This window comes from Anas acuta, chromosome 18, assembly GCF_963932015.1.
Source record: "Anas acuta chromosome 18, bAnaAcu1.1, whole genome shotgun sequence".
Taxonomy (NCBI): Eukaryota; Metazoa; Chordata; class Aves; order Anseriformes; family Anatidae; genus Anas; species Anas acuta.
The window spans coordinates 10,460,990-10,488,614 of record NC_088996.1 but is presented as its reverse complement, the minus strand read 5'-3'; the positions used below and the strand labels follow the sequence as shown (position 1 = coordinate 10,488,614).

The window sequence follows — 27,625 nt, the reverse complement described above, 5'->3', positions numbered from 1 at the left end:
CAGAATTAGGAGTCTGAGAAATCCCTCCTGGGCTTCAGCATCCCAAGAGAAAATCCTCCTCCTCTATTCTGCCTTTCTCTCCCCATCAGGCAGGTTTGCAGGCCATGCCAAATTTGTGCCCGAGTCACCTGAAGGACCTGTGCGTGATTTAATCACTGCACTCGAGTCCAGCCCAAGGCTTTGCCTTACCGACTGGAGCTGCTCCTGCCAAGGAGAGGAGGGAAGGAAGGCAGGGCAGAGCTCAGCTCTGTTTTCAGCAGCCACCACACATGAGAAGAAACCTTTTGAGACATCAGGGGGGTGGAAAGAAAGAAGTCAGACAATATTAATTTGAAAAATATAAAATTTTAATAAAGGCTACATCTCTTAATTACAATAATTATTGTACCAAGTAATTTTTTTTTTAAATGAAACTCTTTATAATGCATAATTTACAGTATAAGTAGAACAAAATGCCATGGCAAAAGTCATGAGTACAGGACTTGTAATAAAAGGCATAAAATATATTTATACATAAACCCCTTAAACAAACAAGGGAAAGCTTGAACCCTGAATATAGGGCGACGCATGGCCTAGTAACACCATGCAGGCACAGGTACTGTACTGATTAAATTTTAACAACACTAGAGATAGTGTATTAATATTTCCACCATACATTTTTCTACAATATATACAGACTTACACGAAGTAGCAATGGCAAACAGAATGCACAGATTAACTTAATCAACACAAAACCCAACTGTAGAAATGCAAGGGCTTCCTCGGGAAAGGGTCGCGCTGTCCTAACACCCACGCACACGCACGCACACGTGAAGCTTCCCAAAGGGCTGCAGAGAGCCTGGGCTGACACCTCCCATTGGCATCAATGGGTGTCGTGAGGGTAAGGCAAAAAAAAACCAAAAACACAAAAAAAACCACCACCAAAAACCACCACACAACGAATCACACGCTCCACAACGATCTGAAAATACTCCTCGTCATAGTTACATGGCGTTTAAATAGAAGTTGTGCTAACATTGAAGTAGAGTGGCTAAGAAATTAGCTAGCTGTGTGGGATACATGTGGGTTTTTAACCTGGCTTTTGCAATGTGTCCTTTTGGGGTGTTACATCTGGAAATGGGAACTGGATGGCTCCTTCTACAGCTCTTCCACACTTGGGTTTTGCTCTAGCTCACCTCGACTGAGACAGGCGCTGGACACCACACGGCCCCCTCAACACTGACAGCAGCAAAGCAAAAACCTCACACCACAGAAATCCATGGACGAAATAGCAAGTTGGTGGTGTTATATTGCATCTAACGTATTTCATGCTTAAGACCTTTATTTCAAATTAGAGCAGCATAGATTAAAATGCACCGGTCTCTAGATGGATGGTAGGACAGTATTTTTATTTCTTTTTTATTATTATTATTATTATTATTCCTTTAGAAAAGTTTTATCTTCACTTGGAGAAATATTGGGCACAACATCGGTCCTTCCCTCCTCCCCCTTCAAAAAAAAAATCGTGAATGCGCTCCTGGCCATACTCCTGAATTTTAGATAGTGGGAACAATATAAAAAAATAAAATAATCCTTCCTCCCATCACCCCACTTCCCAGCCCCTCTCTTCTCCATTGTTAAAGCAGCATATCCAAAAACTGGACTTAAGGGAAAACAGACTGTTCAATAAATATCAATAAGGATTACTGTTAAGGTAAGCTATACATAGTTTCTCTTAGTCCATAGATTTCAGATCCCCAGGAAATCATATATTATGTATGGAAGTCTCTCAAACACAGTCTGCATCTCCAATAGCCAACAGTGGTCATGTTTTTAATAAATAGTTCAGGGTTTTTATCATCTCAGTACCCAACTCATGAATAATAAATGCCATTTTTTTCCTCTAAGGCTAATTCAGCAAAGTCTTCAGAGACTTCACTTTTTTTTTCTTCATTGGTTCAAAACTTTCCTTCAGAGTTTTTTTTTTTTCCTTGTCATCACTACTGTTGTGTGTCCAAAGACTTTTCTAGCTTAAATTTTCTTAAGAAACACAGATGCCATCAATCGATCCTTTCTACTTTCCCAAGAATCCTTCCTTCGTACATGGGCAGAATTGTTTCATCTTCCCAAATCTCTTCAAACACTGCACCACAGTCAAACTCGTCGCTTGCTTTTTTGAAGTAGTATCTGTGGTGAGGAGAATTAAAACACAGTTAAAAAAATCAAAAGGTAAAGTAAAGGATGCTTTGGCAGCTCTTTAAACCACAACATTTTCAATCTCTCCCTCCTAGGACACTCCTCCAGCTCCCAGCGTGGCCAGGAAAACCTCAGGGCAGGTCAGGTCCAGCAACATGAAAGCGTCCCTGGCTCTGCAGGGATGTGAGTGGGGATGGCGATGGGATGGAGGGAGCGAGGCTGAGCACGCTCCTCTGCAGTGACAGCAGCTTCTACAGCACCGTGAGTAAATTACACGCGTTGGCAGTGGGTATCCTTAGCAGTAAGGAAAATTAGAAAGCGCGGTGATTTCTGGTCAAATATCTTATTTAAAAAATAAATAAATACGATTTCAAAGCGAGGCATTCTTAAGGTTCCCCTCTCTCCCCACCTTCTTTCTTTCATGTGTTTTCTTGTTTCAAAGCCTAGGCCCAACATTAAAATTAGCAACTGTTATTAAAAGGAGAGGCTTTTTAGGCATACAGATGGATTAAAAGAAAGCCTGCCCAGCTTCCTGCAAAGCAGCAGCTGAAACTCTGTGGCACTGCTACAGAAAAACTGGGAGCTCCCCATCAGAAACAACAAAGTGCCTAATTCACATATCCATTTTAAATGACAGAAACTACTGTATTTGTTTTCTGATGCTTCCTAGCGGTCACATGCAAAGAGCAACCCCAATCTAGCTTGCAAGACGTGACACCAGAAGGTCAAGTAGCAGTGTCCTGCATTCCTTCTCTTTTGCTTTGGGTCGTTAGATCATGAAGCCAATGCTCCCAGAGACAAAAAACACCCCCCACCCCTCCTGTGTCAAACAGTAAGGACCCCTCTATTATCCTGAATTAGACCGTTCAGCTTCTTGATTAAAGGTTCCTTTTATCCCGTTTCTAGCTTTCTTCCTTCTAAGGCTGCTTAATTGCATATGCACAAATGAAGGGCTTCCATTCAGAGGGGTAGCATTTAGGGAGCCTGTCCGTCTGCCACCGCACACCTCCTCGGACATGCCTGCTCCCTTGCTCTCTTGGAAAAGTGCTTTCCCATCTGATCACCAGAAATGGAAAAACCTTCATCAGAATTACCAAAAAAAAAATAAAAAAATCACACACTTCCCACACCCCTCCCCTGGCGTTTCCAGACAACTGGGGTTAGCAGCTGTTTGCTAGGTGAAAGTTTTTCAAAAAAGCAGAGCAAATTAAGCTCACTTTTACTGGGAAAACTGAAGAAGCCAGGGCAGGCTGTTAGAATTTCGTTTTTAAGCAGGGAATGTTCTATTGCGCATTTTTAACATGCACAGTAAGGATGACTTTCATATCTATTTATTTTCAGGGCAAGTTAAAATTATTTTGGTAGGGGGATAAAAGCTGGCTTTTTGGTTACAGAGATTGAAGCAGCTACATTTAGTCAAGGTATGTTTAGGATTTATTTTTGTAAGGTCAGTCCAAGCTGAATTGACACATGTTGTGTCTTTAAAGGTTCAGCAAGGAAAACATCTCATTTAAGTTCCTCACAGCCTGCGCTCACTGAAGGCAATGGCACAACTCCCACCACCGTTAATGCTGCAGGTCAAGGCCACAATTCCCCAGGCCAGCGGGCTTGAAACAAAACCAAAAAAACAAGGAAAGTTTGAATGAATTACAAAGAACTTTCTCTTCCCTTTCCCCTTCTCCGCCCCTCTCCAGATAACAGCCGTTCTTCCCAATAACTTCCTCCACAAGCTGAAGTGCTGGCTGTGTTTACAAAATTTTTATTTGAGAAAACACGCTATGACCTTTTACATAATTACAACCTTATTTCACAGAAAAAAAAGGGGAAAAAAAAAAAAGGAGAGGAGGCAAAGCAAAATCCTCCCCCACAACATCTTCAAACAAGTCGCTCTGCTCTTATTTGCTCAGAAATGGGCTTTCCATTGAAACATATTTTATGTGGCAAGCCTTGCTTTTCTTTTTTTTTTTTTTTTTTGGACATCTGGCACCAATAGAGCCGAGCAGGCCTGGTGTTACAGCTCTGTTTTGAACCACTGCCATGTTAAGATTACCCGACACCACCCAGTTTTTTTGTGTGTGTGTGTTTGTTTTTTGTTAACGCCATCAGTATTAAATCACTGCTTAATTCCTTCTCTTTTTTTTTTTTTTTTGGGGGGGGGGGGGCTGGGGAAAGCAAAGCAGCAATTTTTTGTGGGGCTGCCCCATGGCCCAGCGGGCGAAGGCCTCGGCTTCGAGGAGGAGCAGTGACAGGGCCCGAGGTACCCGCCTCACAAACTGATTCAATCAATAAAGAATTTGGAGAGTCGAGCATTTATGCATGTCTTTGTGCATTAAATGAAAGGCAAAGGCTTCAAAGACATGCTTATTAAATGTGCCTTAAAAAGAAATCAATGCCAGATGTGACCAAAGCAGCCTAGTTAGTGCCTCCCCGTAACACACACGCTACTCTGGGCACTGCGGCCCTCTTCCCTGAAGGTCACCCGCAGTTTCACTCAAAGTCCAGCCAAAAGTCAAAGCTTAGATCAAAATGATTCCCTGGAGGTACACACATTTGTGTAATTAGTTTCACCTTGTGTCTGTGCAAGATAAAATACTGGGCACGTACCCAAGTTCCTTTTATAAATTTCAGTATTGTCTTTACCCAGGTGTAAAGGGGTGAGATCTAAGCAAAACATTGTTTCATCCTTGTCAGTCACTTAAAAACATTTTCTAAAGTAATTACAGTCTGACAAGGCACAAATAATTGCACCTGGAGGGGCTTTCAGGCCACAGAGGTTCTAGGATCCCACTCCAGCACTCAGTCATCGCACAAAAATTGTCACAGAAAACAAACACACACAAAAAAAAAAGATTATTTTTTTTAGAGGGGGTGGTGTATAGAGGGGTACTACAGCCACAGAGAACAGAGCAGCAGCAAACCATGGTGAGGCTGAGCAAACTGGGCTGCAGCTGGGTTACGGGGCTGCATCCATGTCTGTAGTGAGAGGAAATGCACGGTGGGCAGTGCGAGACTGTAAAAGCTGAGAAGTGGTGCAAGGGTGCAAGGAACACCAGCACCTAGCCTGGAGGTTGTCCAGGTTGGGTGTACTTGCAGGTTGCTGCCATCTGATGGCAGCTGGGCGGGCTGCAAAGATGATTTGGGGGCAGGATTGGCAATATTTCAGCCCCAGCATCACTGGGCAGCATCCAGAGACAGCCCCTAGCTCAGCACCCCCCAGCCTGAGAGCTCCCCAGGGTGATTTCTGAGCTGCGTAGGTAGAGTTTCCAAAGCTAAAGGGAAGCCAGCCATGGTGCACCAGCTGGAAAGTCCTCTTAACAAAACAAAATGACCATTTGGAGGTTAAATCCGAGGCTGCCAGTTACAGGGCAGGCTGCCTGGCTCTTTGAAGGAGTGCCAAATTCAGAGCAAATTCAAACCTTAAAGCTGGACCTTCACCCCCCCGCACAGCCTGTACAAGAAGTGGCAGACAGATGATCCCACTAGCACCCAAATCCACTGGGAGATTACAGCAAAGAAACAGCCAACAAAGATACTGCCATGGGAACGGGAGCAAGGAAGGAGCAAACTGGCTAAACTGGGCCCTGGAAACCAGACACACAGGGTTCACTGGTGCTGTTTGAGGAAAAACCCAGTATCAATGGTGGATTTTTCCCCACAGGGCAGTGTTTTTTCCCCTTAACAAAGACAAAAGGCTTTTGAAGAGCTGAAACAAACTGGCTTGCACCTCAGCTACCTGTCTGCTCAGAAGCAGTATCCCAGCCTTCCACTTACTGGATTTACAGCAACACTATTCAAACAAACACCAGGACCTGTGGGACAGGGGTGGCCTCGTGCCCATTTTACAAACACACACAAAAAAAATAATATAGTAGCAACAGGAGGACAGAACCAGTATGAATGTTGACGCCCCTGGTTTGTAAAGTGAACCCCACGACCCACCCCACTCTAGGGGCTCCAGGCCTTCCCTGCAAGGTGAGGTATTCACCTGGTAGTCAGCTTTTTTGGACCAGAGCTGCAGCACAAGGCTTGGCAGCCTGCGTGTTTATGCAACTTGGAAAGAGGCAGGGGAGGGAGAAGGAGAGGAGGTGGCCCAGTAGGCAAGCTGCTGCTCAGGGAGTGCAGCCTGTCCCATTGCTCCATCTCCAAGCTGCTCTTGGTTTGAGTGGGAAGAGAATAAGAATAGAAAAGCTGCAGGCTCCAAAAGGTGATGTAAATGTGTTGCTGTGGGCAGATCTGCAAAAATATCTGCTGATTCTTTTGTCTTATTTCAGTACATGAAAGAACAAACAAATGAGAAAGATTCTTACCTATAATTTCCCTTTTTGCTCAGCTGCTCTTTAAAGTGCCCAAGTGTCAGGCTCTGGGCCTTTAACATTCTCCTGTAGGGAATTTCTTCTCCGCAAAAAAAATAGGTGACAACCAACTCACTAGACTGAGAGGTGTGAACAACCGGGAGTTTCTTTGGCTCTTTGTGACTGTAAAACAAAAACAACACACACAAAAACTCTATTTTTCCACTTGAGAACAAGCAGTTTCACTGCGCTCAGTCTCCACGTAATGCTGGTCAGAAATACAGTGGGTGTGACCTGAAAGTCAGATATTCCTGTACTCGAGGTGAATTTGTCATGCTGTGTTTGCACAGCACTTAGCCCTGTGGGATGCTGGGCTCTGACAGCAGCTCCTGGTTGCTTTGATGGTGGAAATATCAGCATCACAAAGCGCCCAGCCTCAGGGTGCATCTGAGCTGCAGAGACTCAGTCCCAGTTTGTGGAGGGGAGAACTGAGGTTAGGAACTTGCTGTAAAATCAGGACCAAGGTCCAGATGAGCGTGCACAGGGCTCACCATGGGCTAAGCACCTCCCAGGCCCAAGCACTGTACATGTCTGATTTTAAAAGATTCATTTCATCTGCCTTCACACAAAGCATCTGACAAGCTCCTTTCTCATGCATAAATGTACCTGCAACCAGCAACAGCTAACAGTAAAATCACTCCCAGACTATTTCACCTGAAGTACACAGGTGATCTTATTTTTACTCAGAAACAGCGAGGATAAAATTAACCGGATCTTGTCGTTTGAAATTAAGGAACCCTTCTTAAAGAATAATTAAAACAATATTACACAGCAAAATGGCAACGCTCTGGTGAATGCCATGCAGCCAAATCTACAACTGCTGCTGAGGCAATGTACACTTGGCATGTCAAAAGGTCACAAAGTGTTAGTCCGCAGTAATTTAGTCTTCCTAATTTGTTCTAAGTCTTTGTAGAGTGGCTTCAGAAAAAAAGCTGCTAGCAAAGACAGCTGGTGGACTTAAGGTCAACCAATTAAAAATGAAAGGCTCTAGTCAGGTGGCTCAGTCTGGACTTCAAACATTACTCATTGCTTAAGATGAAGAGGGTAAGAAAGAAAACTTTAATTATTTAGGCCATTTTAGACCTCTCTGTAGCAGATTTCTTGTTAAAAGAACCATCCTGTAATTAGACTAATCCAATCTTTGTCCACTTTACAGGAATGCCAGTTAAAAAGAGCCAGAGACAAGATTTGAAAATGTTTTGTTCTTTCTTTAAGAAGAATGTTTGAAAGACTAAAACTTCAGATATAAAAATTTCCCCTCTTTTCAAAGCACAATCTATTTAATGAAAATAAAATTATTATAATATATATATTTCCCAATCCTTTTATCCGTGTGCAATACTCACTCTTCTGTCATTAGACTTGCATTGCAAAAAGGGGTGTTTCCCCCCTGAACAGCAGCTGAGTGGTTTCGATCCCTCTGCTGATTTGAGGTTGAACATCTGAAGTTGGGGGGGGGGGGGACAAATGGGGGAGAGGAGACAAAAAAAAGAGAAAGATCTTTTTAAAAATTGTTGAAATACGATCTGCTTAATTGAAATCTCCTGTGGGTCGTTAAGTTCGCTCTTTGTATCAGCCCTCATATGTTGTAAACAATCAAAGGAAGAATTAAAAATGCTGTGGGCTAATGATCCTTCCATACCCAAATGAATGATAACCAGTCCAATTCTCCACTTGGTATGTAGCTGGAGTCCGGCCCAGAGGAAAAATGGGCAAATTACAGCCATCAAAAGAGTGGAAGTAATAGCCTAGGATTCAAACTATTTGTGCCGGGGTAGGGTGGGGTTGGAATAAGGAGGCTCATCCTTGGGGCCTGGCCAAGCTGTGCCGTCATGCATCCCCACGGTCCAGCCCCATTCCTGATCTGGACCTCTACCTACACCGCGAGGAAGGCACCGTCCACGCGCTCACACGCGCCTGCTGCAGCCTTGCTAGCTCCCAGCCTCCGTTTGGGTGAAGAAGAGCACAACCAGCACCCAACAAATGCCCCTGGCTGACGCTCCTACCCTGGACAAACCCCCTACCGCTCCCCAAATCCCAGCACCAAACCCAGCCGGGGTCACCCCATCCCTCCTGCCGCCGTTACCGTTGCTTCTGAGGCTTGGAGACTTCGGCGAGCCGGCGACACGCTTCCTCCAACTGGGCGAGGGTGTTGGGCGGCGTGAGCGGGGGCATGGTGGGGTCCTGGACGAAGGGGTGGGCGGGCTGCACCCCCCGCGGGTGGCTGCCGGTCCCCCAGGGGTGGTGGCGGCCGGGGCGCTCGCTGGGGGCCCCCTTGGCGAAGTCGGAGCTGTAGGCCTTCTTTGTGCTTTGTGTGCTTGGGGAGGGGAAGAAGTCGGGTTAGAAAAGCTGGAAAATATGACTTTAATAGCAGCTCCTATTCTGCTCGCTCCCTCTCAAAAGTCTGTCATAACATGAAAGGAGGTTTATTGCCAAAAACATGACATTTTTGTGGTTTTTCTGGTTCTGCGGAACAGCTTTTATATTAAACCGGAGGAGCAAAGAGTCTCATTTGTTTTTAGCGATTGTAAAAATAGACAGCCCATGTAATATATAAATATTTACCGGGAGCGATATTGCTGTAGACAGCTGCGTATTTACCTATGGGGCTTGTGCTTATTTTGTCTCTCGCTCTCCAGCATCCACTGCCAGACGTTCTGCGCCCTGTCCGCCTCCCCGCCAGGTAGCTGCACCCCTCCGGGGCCGGGCAGCCCCCCGTCCCCAGCCGGCAGGGCGATGCTCTCCACTCCTCTACCCGGCCTCTTGGTCAGCGTGCCTGTCCTGCTGGAGGCGAGAAGGGGACACGAGCCCGTGGTTAGTCACCTGCTCTGCCCCATGCACCCCGAGCAGCACCGACCGCAACCCACCCACCCAAGCGATCCCACTGCGGGAGGAGGGTGGGCTGCTGTCTTTTGGGTGGGTGGGATGGAGAAAGGCTCGCGGCTTACCCGAAGGGCTCCAGCGGAGGGAGAGGTGGGTCCGTGCCTTTCAGGTGGCCCTTGCACTTGGAGAAGCAGTAGTAGTCGCTGCCGGCAGGGCAGCAGCACTGCGCCCGCTGAGCCGCCTCCGCCTCGATCTGCTCCTTCGTCTTGGGTACGGCGTGGTGGTGGATGTAGTGGTGGTGGACGTGCTTGGTGGTCTGCTTGGTGATAAATCCCTTACCCAGGAGGGTGCAGGCGGCTGGCGAGGCCACGCCAGGCTGCAGTTTGCCTCCTGGCAGGCGATCGGGGGAGCGGGCGCGGGGGCTGTGCCGGCCCATGCCGGGGGACTGGCAGCCGGGGGTCTTCAGCACGCGGGAGAGGTGCTCGTCCAGGATGGCCTGGGGATCCTCCTCGTAGCTGCCGGACGGCAGGAGCGAGAGCGGGTGCTGCGGGTGCTGGGGGTTCGCCACCTCCCGACTGCTCTGCAGGCTGGCGGGGAGCTCCGAGCCCTCCTTCTCCTCGTCCTGGAGGTGAAGCATTGGTGAGGAATAATTGAAGAGGTCGGGGAGTCAGCGAGACACAAGCTGGGACATCCCCACCCTGGCTTGCCCACCGCAGAGCCATCCCACAGGAGCCGTGCTCCTCCCTGTGCCCTCAGAGCAGGCAGGATACGGCCCCGCTGCCTCCCCCAGCCCAGCAGCATGCGGGATCTGTGCCCGGTCCCAGCAGGGTTAATCCTCCTACCTCCTTGATTTGCTGCAGCCTCTCCTCCAGACTGTCCATGGTTTCCTGCTCCTGCTTCAGCTTCTCCAGCCGGGAAATGAGCTCCGCAGCGAAGGCAGCCGGCTCCACCGGGGTCATCTCCTTGGGCAGCCGGTGGGTCCTCTACAAGGAGCGGGGACAGAAGGCACAAGGCATGTTTAGCGGGCGGCACGGGGCGCGGGCGCTTAGCCGGAGCAGCATCGCCAGCCCCGCTACGCTTGTTGTGTATCCATGTTTGGATGAAAAAGACGACCGCAACTAGGCATGGTCTGCTCTGGATTTTTATGAGCTAGTGCTGTGGCCTCATGGAGTGACATCCTCCCCACCAGCGTTTGCCTTCGGCAGGAGCAGTTGGTCGCACTCTGAGGAACCCCCGCTTGTTCTCTCTGTAGTACAACCAGCCCATCAGTAGCTACTCTGAAGTAGAAAATCTTCAAAGACTGTTGTCAAACATCAAAAAAAAAAAAAAAAAAAAAAAAAAACCTCTGAGGTGGGAGGGAGAGACTTTAACTCAAGGAATAAAGTGAGTATAAACAGAAAGGAGTTGGAAATTAAAAAAAATAAGATGGGGGAGAAAAAGGGAAAGAAAAAAAAAAAAAGAAGTCAAACGGTTGCAGATCAGAGAAGTACTGGTAATTTATTTCCTGGCTACACACTGGGCACCTTTGAGGTAGTGTTGTCTCAACAGTGTCCTAGATCTCTTCCCCCCCCTCCATCTCTTTGTACAGAAAATGAAGAAAGCTGCTGCAGGCTAGCGGTGCTACACTGCTGAGCTTGGCTGCCTCAAGCAGATCTATCAAGGGAAAAAGGGAACATCTCCAAATCAAGTGCAGAATATAAAAAGGCAAAACGAGAATTTCTGCCAAAAGAAGCAAACATGGTAGGGAAATTGGGGGGGGGGGAGGAAGGGAAAAAGAAAGCACCCACCTGACTCTCCCCTCCTTCCTGCCACCCCCATGCACCCCCACTCCACTCCCCTCACCCCTACTTTCACTCTTTCCTTTTTTTTTTTTTTTTTTTTTTTTTTTGCTGAAAGCAGAAAGCTGAACTGCCAACTCTTTCACATACTACCCACCAGATGAGGTGGGGCCTCTCTCCGGCAACCACTTAGCTCCAGAAATGATGTGAGGGTAGAAAAAGGCCACTCTGCTGGAAATTGTCACTCTTACACAAGCTGGCTCTATTCAGTCCCTGATCAAAGCACTGCCTTACAGAGAAAGTCGATTTGCACGCCCTGGGACAAAATAATCTAATTTACAAGCTCAGGCTATAGAACTTTCTTTATGGAGGAAGGGAAAAAAAATACCAAAAAGAAAAACCACATAAACCACCCCCCTCCACCAGAAATATCATCTATGATTTCTTGCTGCTTAAGACAGCAGAAAGAGGAATTTTAGCATATTAATCTCAAGACAAGATAAGTTTATACTTGTCTGTGTAAACAGTTTATTCACTGCAGGAATCAGGAGCCTGCGAGTCAACTGAATTAGCAAGTCAGCGAGTTAATTTTCAAGAGCGAGGCGGCTCCACGAACTGGACCCCCTCAAAGCAAGGCAGCGAGAGTTCTGAAGGCACATATTTGCTGCAAATGTTTCTCTTTCGGGAGAGCCTCCTTCCTGCCAGCTGACACATGGGGTGCTTTTGAAGGCTGAGGGCGATGCGCGCAAGGCAAACCCTGGTCTGTGCGGCACCGAGGAGGTGTCAAGGCGGTGCCCAGCTCCTGCACCTGCAGCCGATGCTCTCCTGGACCTCACCAGAGCATCCATGCTTGAATTTAGACCAGGAGGGCAAATTCAGTGCCATGGAAGAGCCCTAATTAGCACCTGGCTTTCAGGTGATGACCAGATGCGCCTGTGCGTAAGCAGGTTTCTGCAAGGATGCTGAAAGCACACGGCTCCTGCCTGATGCTGGGCAAGGTCTCTCCTGGAAAGCTCTGGCACCAGGTAAGGATGGAAACGTGCCCCTCCCCTGCTCCCATCCCTCCACGTGTACCAACATCCCAGGGGTTTGTCCCAGGCCCTGCAGCTCCCACCTGAACTTACCGGAAAATGAGGTAGAGAAACTTGACCGTTGGCCTTAACACTCCGATGCATCTCCCTCTGGAGCTGCTTCTTGCTCCCAATTCTGTACGGGGGGATCCCATCTCTGCACACGGAAGAGAGGTCACCGTCAGCTGGGGCTCTTGGAGGCACAGCACGGCAGATCAGCCTGGCTTCCACGCCACCACCCCGGGCCCTAACCCAGCCACTTCTCCATCGGCTCTAAAATACCCTGGGCTTGCTGCAGGCCCCTGTTCCCAGCTGCCCCAAGTGCCCTGGATGTCACCTGAGGCCAGGATAAGTCACCTGGCGGCTCAGGAAGGGGCTGTGCCACCACCTGCATGGCTGAGCAGCAAGCTGAAGGCAACTCCACAAGAAGAGGCCCCGAAGATCCCATTAGCTTCACTTCTGAGGCATCTCCCTGAAAGGCCCTTCCGCTGATAGGCCGAAGCTTTTGCCCTTCAGCTTTGTTGCAATTCTCACCGCCAAATTAGGCCGAGACCACAACTTTCTTCTAGCCCTAAACCACCCCGTGGGACATGGGCACTATGGAAACAAGAAGAAGGAGGCTGGCGATGGATGGCCACCAAAGGGCTGCTCCCCACCTCTAGCCCTACTGAAGCTCCTGAGATGTTTCTCCTGCCCTGGGGCTGCCCAGCACCGGCTGGCCACCGCCGGGTGCAAGCAAACGCAGGCCATGCCCTTTGGCACAACGTCACTCCCCTCATGGCCAGGAAGCCACGAGGAGAGGCCAGGAGAGGAGCACGGGTGCCAACAGAGCACTGCACGGCCTGCTCGAGGCGACGCGGGGCGTTCTCATCCGGCCACGCAAAATAAAATAAAAAAATTCCCTCGGTTGGGATGAAAGGACCTCCCGCAGACAGTGGGGACAACCAGAAGAGCGTGCCTGGAAATCCTGAATGTCTGCTGCCACCCCTTCCCTCAGACTCGCGGAATAACCTTCATCTCCGGCCCAGTCCCTTTCATCCCTCTGCCCCCACACCTTACTCATCCCCAGCACAGCTCCTGCCCAGCAGAAAGCTGTGGTGGCCCAGCAGGCAGCAGCAGCCCCGCGTGCCCAGGCCATGCTGGTGGTGCTAAGACACGTTTTGGGTGCATGGCCAGAGCCGACACACAAGGGGATGCCACCCCGGGGTGCCAGGTCCCTTGTCTGGAGGTGATGGCTAGATCCCACCGCTCCACGCTCACGGGTTGAAGTGCCCTGTCTCAGGCCTTCGTGAAGAGCTCAGCTAATCCTTCAGTGGCTCTTGGAGTGACTGTTTTGATGGGCAAGACAAAGTCACAAAGCCCAGAGCGAAAGAGCAGAACAATTTCATCTTCGTGAACTTGGAAAAATCTTGATAACGAGAGCGAGCACGCTGGAAGCCCACAAGCAGTCTGTGATGCCACAAGATGATCACCAGGCTCCTGCAGACGCAGCCCGTGAGCGTGCATTGTGCTCCAAGTGAAAGGAGCTGATTGTGCCCCCTACACAACACGGGGCTGCCTTGTGGGGAGGCAGCTGGCCGTGGCCACCAACCGCAGCTGCTGGTGGCCCCCGAGTGTTTGTGCTCCGTGCGTGGGCACCTGACATGCTCGCATGAGGCTGGGGGAAGGATGGGGAAGAGCAAATCCTGAGTGAAAGCCAACTGAGCTGCACCTTCAGAGAAGCATCTGTTCGCTGAGGCTTACTGAGATAAAGGTCTCTTAGGGAAGACCTTCAGCACGGGGAATAATGAGTAAAACAGACATTTGAAAGGTAAGTCAACGCCAGCGTGAGCACATTACGTGCACCCATACAGAAAGGTCTAATCCCGTTAGCAGGCAATGGCAGAGGAGGTGTCCTCCATCCATGGCAGTCGCAGAGGGGAGCGCAGGGAGGATGCTGAGGGTCTGTGCTCAGCACCCAAGGCCACAACCAAGGGACAAGGAGGAGCTCCTCAGCTCCCTCCCTCTGGGTCTGCCAGCAGGAGATGCCATCCCCACATCCCCAGCCCTTGTACTAGGCTGGGTGCAGCTCTCCTTGTGGGGTGTCCCCGTGTTCCCTGTGCTGTGGGACCACCTCTGCCCAAAGGGTTGGTCCATGAGCTAAGGAGCAGGAGCTCCAACAGGAGCCAGGCAGGGTGGCTCGAAAAGGAGGAGAAAAGCAAAGCCCTGCAGCAGCCGACTCAAGAGCGCGGCTCCTCTCTTTATTTAAGATCTGCCCTTCTCCAGGTCGGTGTGAAGGCCGCTCCTTTCCCCTAAACCTCCTCTGGTTGCACAGCGGAGCCCCAGATCAAGCCTCCTGCTCCCTGCTTTTACAGCCCTGCCTTGTCAGAAGAGTTTTACAACTTGTAACGAAGTGCAGAATTAAATGAAAAAAAAAAAAAAAAAAAGGTATTTCACTGTGATGGGAAGGCAGTGCAGCTTGGGAAAGTCAGCCTGGAGAATGAGGAGGGACTTTTATAGCCAGTTTGATGAGTGCTTTCTAAATCTGGGCCTTCCACATGAAATGGGGGAGAACGGACAATGCCAGATTAGAAGGGCTGAACAAAATGTGGTCACCTACAGCAGGAGGGACAGGCGGGCAGAGCTGGAGCCAGGCTCAGTACAGCCAAGAGATACGGTGGGGGGCAAAACCCCGACACTGAAATGGACCCCCCTTGATGAGGAGAAAGTGCCTTTAAAACGAAAAGGCTGGGCTTTGCCACAGGCTCCAGCACAAAGCACGGGTTTAGGGTCAATGCCAAGCACCAAGGTGCTCCTCTTGCTGCAGCCTCTCCCCATGCTCCAGCAACAAACACTTGCACTCACCTTCCTGGCTACTGAAGGCTGTGGGCTGAGGAGCTACAGGGTTTAGGCACTAAATAGTAGAGTTTAATTATAAACATTTCAGCTAACCAGGCTGGGGCTAAGCCAATCTGTTTCTGGGGGAAATACTAGTTTGAAGTCTTCTACCCAGTCAGCTGCCATTTAAGCTGAGCCAATTATCTTAGCCTTTTGACTCAGATGTGCCTGACCTAACCTGAATGTAGTTTTACTGCTGCTTTGAAATATCAGACTCATGCGCATATGCATTCACTCCCATCTTCATTTGGCAACGGCTCTGAAACAAGCCTCTGATCTTGCCAACATCAAAAGCCTGGTTTGTAAGATAAGGTAATATTTGAAGTTTGCTCAGCAGCATTCCCCTGTGTCCAAAGTAAATCCATAAATAAGATATAAGCAAATAAAAAAAAATCCCCTTTCCTCTCCCCCCCCCCTCCCCAATCAAGAAATGGAAATATCCATTTGCATGATGCTTTGTGGCTATTACAAAACATAGGCACACAGGCTGATCCCTGGCATCTAACATAGAAAAAAAAAATAAAAAAAGGCAGCTTGTGCATTATTTGGAGACCTCTCCGAAGTCCGGCACAGTTGAGGTTTTAGATATATTTTTTAAAAAACTGCCTTTGCTGTTACGTCTGACAGACTTTTCCAGAACAAGTTTTTGCTCTTCAGTCGATACCAACGTAAGCCAAAGGAACTCATTTCCATTCGCCCTGGCAGAGCGGAATAAAACCGGGTCCCCTGCTGAAGAAGTGGCAAAGCCTGGCAGCAGGAGAGCCCCCTGGCACAGCCCGCAGGAGCCGTGGGGCTGGTGCCCCCACCGCACGCACGGTGCCTTCAGGAGCCGGCAGAGCCAGGTGCCAGGAACTAATCCCAAATGTTTTACTGCCACCTTGGCAGCGGCCCTCCGTCCCCGTAAAGGAAGTTTTACATCAGCCTTATGCTTCAGCCGAGCCTCAAGAAGTGCCAATTTACCTCTCCGGCTCCCAAAACACAACCGCCCCGCTACCCACCCGCCCCCAGCCCCGCAGATGGAGCGGGGACGCCCGGGGAAGTGGCTCCGCAGCAGGACCCGGGCCTTTGGCAGGGCTGCTCCCCCCCTCCAGCCGCCCCCCAACCTGGAGCTGCGGGCAGTTTAATCAGCCAAGCTTCCCCAAACTCTCACAGCCTGCACGGGCTATTGTTATGGCAGGAAAAAACAGGCAGGCTTCTTTCATGCGCTGCTTTATGGGGAGCTCCTATTCACTTGTTCAAGGAAATTTCAAAGCGGGCTGCTACCCTCTTATCCCCGCTAAGCTCCCCTGGACTAACAATGGGCTGAAAGCGATTCAGTTAAGCCTTTCATCCACCATGCACTTTATTTCTCACTCAGTGCTCTCATCTGTATAAGGCCTACAATTGGCATTGCTGTGAAGAGAGGGTATAATCCTAGCCCTGTGAATCCCAAGTGACCCTACACTGGTCCAGAAATGACTAACCCAATGAATGCTCTGTTGACACATGATCACATACAACCAGAGCCAGTAAGAAGAAATAAAGAAGTCACCCTATGATTCAGCTCTTTTATTTAATGCCAATATTGTTCAATAAGGGAATCTAGTGGGACAACAAACTATTTTTTTCCATAATATCAGTTCAAAACACACTTGTGCATTAAAAAAAAAAAAAAAAAGAAAGAAAAAAGCTTTTGTTTACGCATCAAGGATTTTTGGTAAATCCTGTTTTCCATTGTGCAGCATCATGCAGCACTGCTGACTTAAAAAACCCAGAATGCAAATCTCCCCGAGGGGAGCACGGGAATCGCTGGCCACAAGTGACAGAGGCACTGGGGAAGTTTCACTGGTGAGAGCAGAGCGCAGCGCTGTTATCTGGCAGGTTGGTTTTTCTAGAGGACTCGTACTTAAGTGAAGATCAGGAAACACAAACGGAAGCATCTGCCTTCTATCCAGTTGAAGAAAATGGTCCTTAAGAGCACTACGCGAGCCCTGCTGTTTCTTCTACCCCCAGACACAAAAGCCCCATTTCTCTCCTGCTGGGGAAGGCAAACTGGGGAAGAACAGTCGCACACCGCACTCCCAGCTGCACGCTTCTCAGCAGAGTCAGGAGGAAAGCACAGATCCTGCAGTTCCTGGGCTCAGCCACAAAACCACCTCTCATCCCTACCCTCCGAACACACTCAGCCCTGCTCCATGCAGCTCCATTCAAATGGCCCTTTGAAGACTGCCCCAGCCACACTAGATGAGCAGCTATTTGCCCCTTCAGGTCACTGGCCCTATTAATGTACATTCTGCCATTACCAATGAACCTTAATTACAGCAAGTACTTCCTACAGGAAGCAATCTCCTTCTCTTTGATGACTGATAGCTAGTTAAGGAAGCCTGGCCTTAAGACAGAAGGCACAGGGAGATGCCCTCCTGGGTTAGTCAGGCAGCACTACCAGCACAGGGAAAAACACATTTGCTCAGCTGCAGCTGCATGAAGCCAACAGAGGGTTCACCACCTCACTCCATCCAACACCTACGGCGACAGCACGAAGCACGAGGCTGCCAGGCCTCGCTACGCCCCCCAGTTTGGCAGGACCCTCACTCCCACCAGTCCCCACCACGTTATCAGCACGGATTTACGGATGGCACGTCCCAAAGGGCCCGAGCAGGACGGGATACTCACACGCTGCTGTCCGTCATCGACATGGAGTCGTCCGTCAGGGCATCACTGGATATTTCGCTGTCGTTTGCGCTCGTTGCGGGGGCAAAGACGTAGCCAGAATTCACATGGTAGGGGTTAACGGGGTCGTTCCTCTTGAAGGACCTACGAATGAGCAAAACAGGAGTCCAGTTACCAGTCAGGCTTGTGCTGGAGGACAACACACAGGTTTAAGGGCAGCACTCTCCTTTTAGGAACCACAGACCAGCTGCTCAGGCTCTTGAGGAGCAACCAGCCATCCACAGCATCTAAGAGCATCCAAAGACCAACCTTAAAGATGTTGCTTTTGGCACTGGACACGCAGTTTAGAAAATCCCATGAAGAACTCTGGCAAAAAATGAAATCCCCTGGGCGCTCTGACACCTTCAGAGAGTCGCTCCTTAGAGCTTGGCGCTGCTCTGCTGTTGGCATCAGCAGGCACAAGATCAAGAAGTTCAGAGCTCGGGTCCCACTGCACTCTGCTGAGGGGCCAGCTAATAAAGGCTTCAGTCTGCACTGAATGCAGGAGTTAGGGGTCCTGTGGGAGAACCCATTGTGGTATCTGTATGGCCTGCAACAGAACTGCCGGGGCAGGACCACTGTGTGTCACAGTGAGCATGGCCACAGCCACCATCCACTGCCTCCACCTTGGCCTCCCAGAGGGCTGCCATCTTCCTCACACTATAAAGAGCCCCAATTTAAGGAGAATCAACTAATTCCTAGGTTTGGGGTTTATTATGCTTAGGGTTGGGTGAGGGAAGAGGAGGATGGGAGGCAGGACCAGCACGGCGTGCTGTGGGTGGTGCTTTGAAGGGGAAGGTGGCAGCGGCTCGAGTTAATGGTTACTGACGCCAACACCACGGGCTTGGCAAACCCAAAGTGGGGTGTTTGAACTGAGCACCCAGGAGCAGACACAAGGAATTCAAGGTGATGACATGGCAGTGTCACCATGTGGGGGAAAACGGGTGTCCCTGTGCCCGCTGGGGGCCACCTCCAGTGCCCCCAAGGTCCCAGCCAGGATCAATAGGATCATCTTGGGCAGGCGATAAGGGGATTAGGCAGGGAGCTTCTGAAGCTGCGTGTTAAGGTGCACATTTTGTTCCTCTGCGAGGGAAGATGGGGCTGTTAAGCTTCCGCCTTTGTATATCAAAGCAAAGGGCCTTGTCATCTGATAAGGACTGCTGATTTTAATAATTAGGGCCACTTACCCAGGACTTGGGGGCCTAAGGAATGTGCCAGCAGGCTCGGCAGGTTTTTTAATGGGCTTTCAAGCTCCCCACCCCCACGGCGGGGCTGGATGCAAGCGAGCAGCAGAGCGGCCCTAATGGGGAGCAGCAGAGCCCTCCTGCCGCTACCCACCCCATCGCCACCCACCCCATCACCATCCCACTCGCCCAGGCTTTGCTCCACTCTCACAAACATCCAGCCTGCCCCACCGGGAGAACAGGAGCCTTTACAAAGGCTGAAGTTAAAAAAAATAATGAAAAAGGCAAAAAAAAAAGGAGAGGGAAGCATGGGGGAGCTGATGGGCCTCTCTGGTATGAGGCGCGGGGCTGGGGCTGCTCGCAGGTATTCAGCCCAGCCGGGGCTGCATTCCTTTCCGAGGGAGGCCAAGACGTTTCTGATGAGGAGATCAAGATGTTAAAAAATATATAGCCAAAAAAAAACAAAAAAACACCAAAAAATGAGATAGCGAGGAATGCCACAGGAAAGAAGTTAAATCTTCAAAGATAAATTAATTCCACATGTGGGCGAAAGACTAAGTTATCCCACTACTGCTCCAGAAAAGTTCCTCTAGAAACGTGCAGCCTTCTGCTCAGTGTCAGGGGGACATTGGAGTCCCCGTGACACCGCCCAGGTCCTCGGGGGGCTGCTGGGCTCACTGCACGGGATGCAGCTCGTTGTGGCTTTGACTTGAAACCAGCTGGGGTATAAGGAGAGCATCTGAGGACCATGGGGCTCGGTGGAGAGGATGCTCCATGGGATTTGGTGGATAGGATGCTCCGTGGGGCTTGGTGGAGCAGCATGGTCCCCAGCCCAGGAGCACTGCCATGCCCAGAGGGGTCTGGTTTCCCCCCAGCTGTGCTGCCATGCTGTGCTCTCCCCGTGGATGCGATTGCTGGAGAAGCTGCGGTGGGGGCGGAGGCAGTGGCTCCGTATGAACACGGCACAGGGCGAGGAGGTGTGTCCAAACGCAGCGTTTGGGAAGATATAATTAGAGAAAGTGGCCAGAACTAACTCATCTTCCCAGGCAGCACCGGGCTGCAGCACTGCTTCACCTCCCAAAACCCCAGACACAAAAGCCCCCAAAGTTTACGATTTTTTTTTTAAAACAGGCCCTTCGCCACAGCACCCTCCAGAAACCCCCATGTACTTTACACAAAGCAGCCCCCACCGGTTTGCTCAGTTTAATTTTTATTTTAATTCGACCACCTTACTCCAGTAATTGCACCCAGATGCACCGAGCTGCCTGCGAGGGGTTTAAATTCCAGGGGAGAGCGGTGGGCTCCTGCTGCAGATGCTGCGCCCAGGCACCCCCACACACCCCCTAGAGCCTCCAAACCCCGCGTGCAAAGTGTTTTCAGCTGTCAGGGAGCAGTTGCTCTGTAGTTTCGAGAAGGCAGCCTGATGTTTCCCCCACTGTCCTTATCCTGATGCTCGGGCAGCTCCGTGCTCTGCGTTGGGCCAGGGGCACATCAGAGGTGGTGCATGGCCCTGAGAATTTCAGGGGCTCTTGGTCCTACCCCCTGTTAGAAGGTGCGGTTGCAGAGAGTGTTTTGTTTTGTTTTTTAATCACCAAACTCTACTTCCTCCAAATGAAAGCGCTCTGGCAGTTCAAACCCCAGGTTTACACAGAGAGAAGTGAAAATCTACAAGGAGCGTTTTGAGGCAAAACTGAATCTCATTAAGTGTTTCCTTGGGACAAACATCACCGGGCAATCAGGTTTAAAGGCAAAAAAAAAGGAAAAAAAAAAGCCTGCACAAATGTGAAAAAAAAAAAGTGTATTTTAACAAAACTATGTTAATCACAGCTTCCATGCTCTAATTGTAGAACACTGCTCGGAGCATAGCTTTACAATGGCATCATTTACTTTGATAATTGAAGCCAAACTCGGTTCCAATAACTTCACACAAAACGAGCTCCACCGGCGGGTTCTTTCAAAGGCCAGGAAGCCCTCGGAGCCGGCAGAAGGCCATCTGCAAGCCCCAGCCTTCCCCGAGCAAGGCCAGCCCCACTGATGTTAGAGCCCAGAGCTTAATGGGAGGCAGATGAGTCCACCTTGGCCTGAACAAAAACACCCTGTGCGGCGGCGCTGCAAAGGAAGGAGCCCGGCTCTGTGTACACAAACTCGTGCATGATAAATTTAGAAGCGCGTATAAATAATAGCTGGAATTCCTGGACAATGGGGCCAGGTCCAACGCTCTCGGCGGCGCGGGGAGGCCGCTTTTAACCTCACCGCAACGCGCAGGGGAGGGCGGGCGCTCTAAAGGACGAGAGCTCTCTAAGTGGAGAATATTTCCTGTGTTAGGGCTCCAGATACACCAGGCAGCGATTCGCATGCACGTGTTGTCACTTCACTTCTCTTCCTGGCCGGTGCTGGTGCTGGGGCCAAAGTCCTGCAGCTCGCCCGGTTTCTGTGGTCTCCAGCTTGCCATGCTTTTGGCCGTGACTCCGTGCCCTGGGCTTTCCAGGTGGTCTCCCATCCAAACGCTGGGCTGGCCCCAGATTGCTCAGCTCCTGGGATCAGGTGCACTCAGCCCGGCTTCTGCTGCTCTGGTCACACCAAAACCCACTGATGGAAGTGGGAAGAGCCTGCACAGCACTTGCAGAACGTAACACGCTGGGGAGGAGAGCAGGAATCCTTCAATTCCATCGCACACACCAGGAGGGAGGTGTGGTTTGGCCGCTCACCAGGAAAGCCTATGTGTAAGCTTCAGCTCCAATCCTAAATGCAATCCTAAATGCTGAGCGATGAGAGATAGCCCGTCCATATGCTCATCAGCTCCTAGCACATGCACGCACAAGTGGCTTCACAAATGGACAGCTCGGGGAGGGACCCAGAAGCATCTCAGCTTGACCTCCCTCTCTTTGCATTGAGATCTCCTGGCCCCATGGAGAGCAAACGCTCCTGGAAACTCAACAGAAGGTGATCAAAGCCAAAGGCACCACCTCGTGTCCTGGGAGGGTAGATCTGATGCGTGAGGAGCAAGCTGCACTAATCCTCGGTCAAAAAGAAAAGGGATAAAAGGGGGAAAAAAAAAAAACCCACAGCACTCATCGGGCAAGGAGCCACAGTTGTGCGAGAGCTCTCACGGACAAGGAGCATGTGGGTTTTCAGCAGGGCCTGCAGCACTGCTGGAACATTACAGCCAAGCCCTTCCAGCTCCAAACACCAACAAAGGCTGCAAGATAAAAGCATCCAACATCCCCCTCCTGGAAAGCAGGCGGAGGGGCAGCAGTTCAAACCAGGTTCTGCAGAGCAGCAGCTGCTCAGGCAGCGCCACGGCGAGGCACGAGACGAGGATCCCCCCAAAAACCCCACGTCCCCCACACGCCAGCTGCCAAGCGGCGCCTCCGCCCCGCGCCGGCTCCCAGCAGGAGAGCCCCCGAGGCCACGGCCCTCCTGTCCCACACCCACGCTGCCGGCTGTCACCCCTCCAGCAGAGGGGAAGGACCAAAACCGCCCCGTTCAGCCCCACAGCATCGCCCCTGCAGCCCGGAGGAGCCCTCCCAGCTCCTGCTGGGGCAGGAGGAGGCTCGGGCTCGCAGCCCCGCACCAGGAAGCCCTGCACAGCTGGAAGCTCTCTGCAGGGCAGGAGGAGAGAGCACTCCAGCACAGCCTCCCCTGCGAGGCAGAGCGCAGCCCAAAGCAGCCCGCTGCCCTTTGATGTCCATGAATCACAGACACGCTCTCAAAATTCCTGTAAACGAGATGTCAAACACTTACCCTAGCAAAACCCAAACTCCTCGTCCAGCAGACAGGAGCGCACATCTGCCAGCAGAGCCCTCTCCTCTCAACCCTGATTCAACAAGCCACATTTATGGTAAGGGTGGGGAGAGGAAAGAATACATTTTCAGAGGATTATACAACTCATCATTTGCTCATCAGAGTCTCTCTTCCCCATCCCCCTTCTCTCGGAGAGGGCTCTGGCTCTCCTCACCCTCATCTCCTCACCTCATCATTGTTTCTTTTGCTTCCAACAAAAGGAAGGGGTCGGGGTGGCAGACGTGCCCCTACCGAGGGCACCAGACTGTGCCATCCCATAACCCTCTCCATCCTCTCCAGCTGCCATTAGGCACAACCACGTCTCGCAAGTTCAGCTCTGAGTACACAGCCAAGAGGAGAGCACCAAAGACCTGCTCTTACTCCACACCTGGGATGTCTGCGCTACCTTCAGCTCTCCAAATTAAGTATCCCTCTGTATACGTTGGCTCGAAGCCACCCTAAATGGCTTTGACACGATACCAACCGCGAACGCGCCGAGAGAGGCTGCCTATCACACAAACACCGCCAAAATAAAAGAAGATTTTCTGCAAGTTGCATAGTTTGATGTAGTAAGTGCATACATTTCCTGCTCCACGACCGCACAATTGCTTCCCACATAACCAACGTAGTTAAACGCTGGCTGATGGTGAAGTTGGTGGACGAGTAGGTTACATTATTCATGTGTCTATGTGATCCTCTCTACTCCTGCGCTTAATAGGTTTGAAAGTTGAACCAATAATTAACGTATGTCCGGAGGACATAGTTGCTATGAAGTTTTTGATCTATAAGAGAACTGAGAGAGCCAACAGAGCTCAAGAGCACAGTATCTTGTTTTCCCTCTGCAGAGAGGGGGAAAAAAAAAAAAGGAAAAGCCAACGCCCCCCAAATTCCACAGCACTCGGAGGTGCATGAAGCACCGTGTCCCCTGCGAGCCCAGCCTTCCCCAGCCTCGCTGCTCGCCACCCACCAGCCTCTCCAAAAGCAGCCTCAAAGTCCTCAAAGTTCACCCAGAGCACGAGTCCCACGGCTTCCCTTACCTGTATCCGCTCTCGATGGTTTCCGTAGCTCTGACGTTCGCTGTAACCCTCAACGTCTTGCTGGATAGTCCAACCACCGAAGGCAGGATTTTGTTTTTAAAGTCTGCACAGCTCCATTCCTCTTCTTCATTCAAGGTCGGGAGATAGCCACAGACAACTTTTAAGCTCCCCAGTCCGTTGCTGTTGATGTAAGCAGGATTCTCTCCTCCACTCCTTACATATTCGAGGTATATATCAGAAGTTAAAAACATCTGGTAAGCATTTTCCTCCATCACAGTCTGAATCTCAGTCTGTGCCTGATCAAACATTATAGAATCTATCTGCTGCTTCTTGATGCTATCCCTTATGTAGGTCTTGGTAGCAGGCTTGAGCTGCTTGGAGACAATGCTGTTGTTCTCGATGTACCTTTTGTATATAGCTTTGGCTACTCTTAAAGTTTTGGTATCCTTAAGGTCCATCTGCCTGAAGCCATTGCAGGCAAACCAGAAGTCTAAGGTATCCACGCATTTTTCCCTTTCCAAGAAGGTCCGAAAAAGATAGGCACCATCTTGATCTCCCAACAAGGAATGCAAGGATTTGGTCCATCTGGCCAGAGGGGAGTCTGGAGACGCGCTGCCTTCCGGCTCCCCGAGCCCGTTCTCATTCCTCCTCGGGGCAGGAGGCACCGGCATGGCCTTGAAGCTTTGGCTTTTCCCGAGGAAGGAGCTGGGGGGCTGCGGGCATGGTGCCTCTCCTTCCTCCCCCGGGACAGGGGGCCGGGGGGCGTCTTCCCTGAAGCTGCTGCTGGGGTCTGGGAGGTGGGCGAGGACCACGGCGCTGCTCATGGCTCCGGAGCCCGGCGGGGAGAGGGGCGAGGAGATCCTGCAGGAGCCGCCTGCGCCTCCGCCTGCCTCTCGCTCAAGTCAGCAGGGGATCCTCTGAGCCTCCTCTCTGCAAAGGGAAAAAGGGAAAAAAAAAAAAAAAAAGGAGAGAGAGAGGGGAGGGGGGGGGGAGTGAGGGGGGGGGGGGGGAAGAGAGAAAAAAGGAGTATTGATCTAATCAAAACCAGATCCTCCCAACATCAAAGACAAAAAGTAAACAGGCTTTTCAACTCTTCAAAAAAAAAAAAAAAAAAAAAAAAAAGAAAGAGAGAGAGGGGAGGGGGGGGGAGAAAGGAAGGGGAGCGGGAGCGCGGCTCCATGGCAGCCCGGTGGCGAGCACCAGCCCCGCTCCAAGCAACTCCCGGAGCACTTTTAGGGGGCCGGGGGGGCACCGAGACCCCCCCCCCAATCCAGAGGGGCCTCGGGGGGCGCTGCCCCATCGGCTGCTGCCCATCGGGGCCCCCCCAGCACCCTCCGGACCCCCCCCTCCCGGCTGGGGCAGCGCTCTCCCCATTTCGGGGTACCCCCTTCCCGTTTGGGGGCTTTTTGGGGCGCTTCGTGTGAAATCCGGGAGCGGGGCACGGGCAGCCGGACGCCACCCACTCCTCCACCCCCCAAAAAAATTAAAAAAATAAAAAATAAGATGGATAAGGGGGGAAGAGGGGGGGGGACGGCAGGCGTACCTGGGCGCAGGGGGCAGCCCGGGCTCTCTCCGGGCAATAAATGGAAATGAAAGGGAAGGGGTCGGGGGGGGGGGGGGGGGGGGGGGGAGGACCGGGTGGGGGGTGAAACCTCGCTGCCCGGCGTTGCACGAAGCCCAGGCTCGATCCCGACAGAGGAAAAAAAAAGCCCTGCTCCCTGGAAAAAAAAAAAAAAAAAAAAAAAAAACCTGCTCCAGAAATGGCGACGGGCTGGGAGGAGGGAGCTGGGCACCGCGCAAAGGGGGGGGGGAAAAGTCCGGCACGCTGCGGCTCCCCCCGCAGCCCCCCGAGCGGGGCCGGGAGGGATAAATTCCCGAAATCAAAGCAGAAACAAAACCCCCAAAAATAAAATAAAATAAAACCGTCAAAAGGGAGCGAAATGGATGGGGGGGGGAAGCGGCCGGGGGGGGGGGGTGCGCGCCCCCCGAAGTTGCCACTCACCGCGCAGCCGGAGCTCGCTGCGCGCCCGGCTCTGTCCGGCTGTCCGTCTGTCCCACCGGCCTTCCTCCTCCTCCTCCTCCTCCTCCTCCTCCTCCTCTGCTCCCCGGCGGTGCAACCGCATCGGAGAGCATCGGGGGATGGGGATGGGGGGGGGGGGGGAAGGTGGGAAAAGGGAGCCCGGAGAGGAGGGGGGGGGGGGGGGGGGGCTCTGCGAGGGAAGGAGCCCCCTGCGATCCGCGCCTCCCTCCTCTCCCTCCCTCCCTCCCCTGGCTGCTTTATTTTATTTATTTTAAATACAAAAGCGCTGGCCCCTCCCCCGCCTCCTCCCCCTCCCTCCCTCTCCCCGCCCCCCCCCCCTCCCCTCCCTTATCCCCCCCCCCCCCGGGCTCTCCCCGCATCAAAGCGGGGGCCGCCGGAGCGGTCCTGCAAGGGCGGTAGCGAAAGCGGCGTTTTGAGGCCAAAAAGCGGGGAAAAAAAGCAAAAGCCCTACAAAAAAAATCACCAGAGGTAACAAGCATAAGTGGGGGGAGCCCCCCCCCCCAAAAAAAAAACACAAAAAAACACCGCCCGGTGCTCCTGCCTGTGGGCATCCCCGGGGCAGGGAGCCTGCTAAGGGGGGGCTGGTTTTGTTTTTGGGGTGGGAAGAGAAAATATTTCAATGGGGGGGATAAAAATAAAGCCCCCACCCCTCGCTCCCGGCGTCCCGGGGCGGTTACGGAGTTGCCAGGACCTTATCAAAGGGAAGCGATCGGCAGCCGCCGCCCCCGGGCGGGGGCACCGCGGCACCGCCGCCCCCAGCCTTAAAGGCGCAGGAGGGGCCCCCCCGCGCCCCTTTAATCCCCCCCATGCTCCCCATATCCCCCCCATATCCCCTATACCCCCTCCATGCCCGCATGCCCTGGCCAGCCGCAGCGCTGCGGGCTGGGGGGGGCACTCTCAGCCGGGCAAACTCGCCGAAAAGTTTTCCTCCCGGGGAGAAAATGCCCCCCCCAATTTTTTTTCCCCTTTTTTTTATATTTCTTTAATAAACAATCCGAAGGCATCAGCCTGCTAACTGAACGGTGGCTGCTTGCGGTCCCCTTGGCACATCGGCACAGCTCCTTTCTGCCGTCGTGTTCGTGTCCCCCCCCCATCCCCATCCCGCCCCCCCCCCCCCCATCTGTTAAATATTAAGCAGGCACGGAACGGCTCGGAGGGGGCTGGCTCCGTGCGAGAGGTTTTCATTAGGGCTTGGCCCCCAAACCTGTCCTCCAGATCCAAGGCTCCTGCTGTCCTCCACCCGGCCCCTCTCCCGTGGGGGCTCCGAGGGTCCCCAAAGGGCTAAACCCTCTGCCCCCCCATCCTGCTGCCCCCCTTCTGATCCTCAGCCCCATTTCTGTGGTGCTGGAAGGCTGCAAACAGCCCCCCTGCAGCGCCTGGCACCCCACAAGCCCATATCCAGGAGCACCCCATATCCAGGCTGGCCTCAGCACCCCCCTTCTGATAGGGGAAAAGGCTCCATAAAATGAGCCCCATGGGGCTGGGAAGGTGGGGGGGCAGCTGGGCAGTGCAGGGCGGGCAGTGCAAGTGGGGATGCCTCTAGGAAAATAAATAAATAAATAAAATAAAAAGGCACCTTCTGGTTTTGGTGTGCCCGAGCATCATTTATGGTGTGCCCTGGGCAAAATCACGCACACGGTGCTCACATCTCCATCCCCAGCAGCTGGCACAGCGCGGAGACAAACCCCAGCTCTGGCCCCAGGGGCTGAGGGTGACCCTAGGATGGAAATGAGAGAGTCACGGCCATAAAACTCCCTGCCCACCCAAGCCACCTTCTCGTTGTACACCGCTGAAAGCACAGCTCCTTCGCAGCACCC

General features: G+C 51.8%; 1 protein-coding gene across 2 annotated transcripts; it reads right to left on the bottom strand.

Annotated features, from left to right (window-relative positions):
* Window positions 1-325: 325 nt before the first annotated feature.
* Window positions 326-25,953, bottom strand: AXIN2 (axin 2). 2 transcript variants are annotated; one of them, XM_068654851.1, is made up of 11 exons: window positions 25,770-25,953; window positions 23,768-24,697; window positions 17,728-17,868; window positions 12,253-12,355; window positions 10,193-10,333; window positions 9,476-9,972; window positions 9,129-9,308; window positions 8,614-8,844; window positions 7,874-7,969; window positions 6,483-6,650; window positions 326-2,166 (listed from the first exon to the last, which is right to left on the bottom strand). In XM_068654851.1, exons 2-11 carry the CDS (start codon window positions 24,589-24,591, stop codon window positions 2,040-2,042), a joined length of 2,508 nt encoding a protein of 835 aa, XP_068510952.1. In that variant the 5' UTR covers window positions 24,592-24,697; window positions 25,770-25,953; the 3' UTR covers window positions 326-2,039. The 2 variants fall into 2 exon arrangements, with proteins under 2 accessions (XP_068510952.1, XP_068510951.1); XM_068654850.1 differs by having other exon boundaries at window positions 9,129-9,311; window positions 25,770-25,952.
* Between the last annotated feature and the right edge of the window lie 1,672 nt (window positions 25,954-27,625).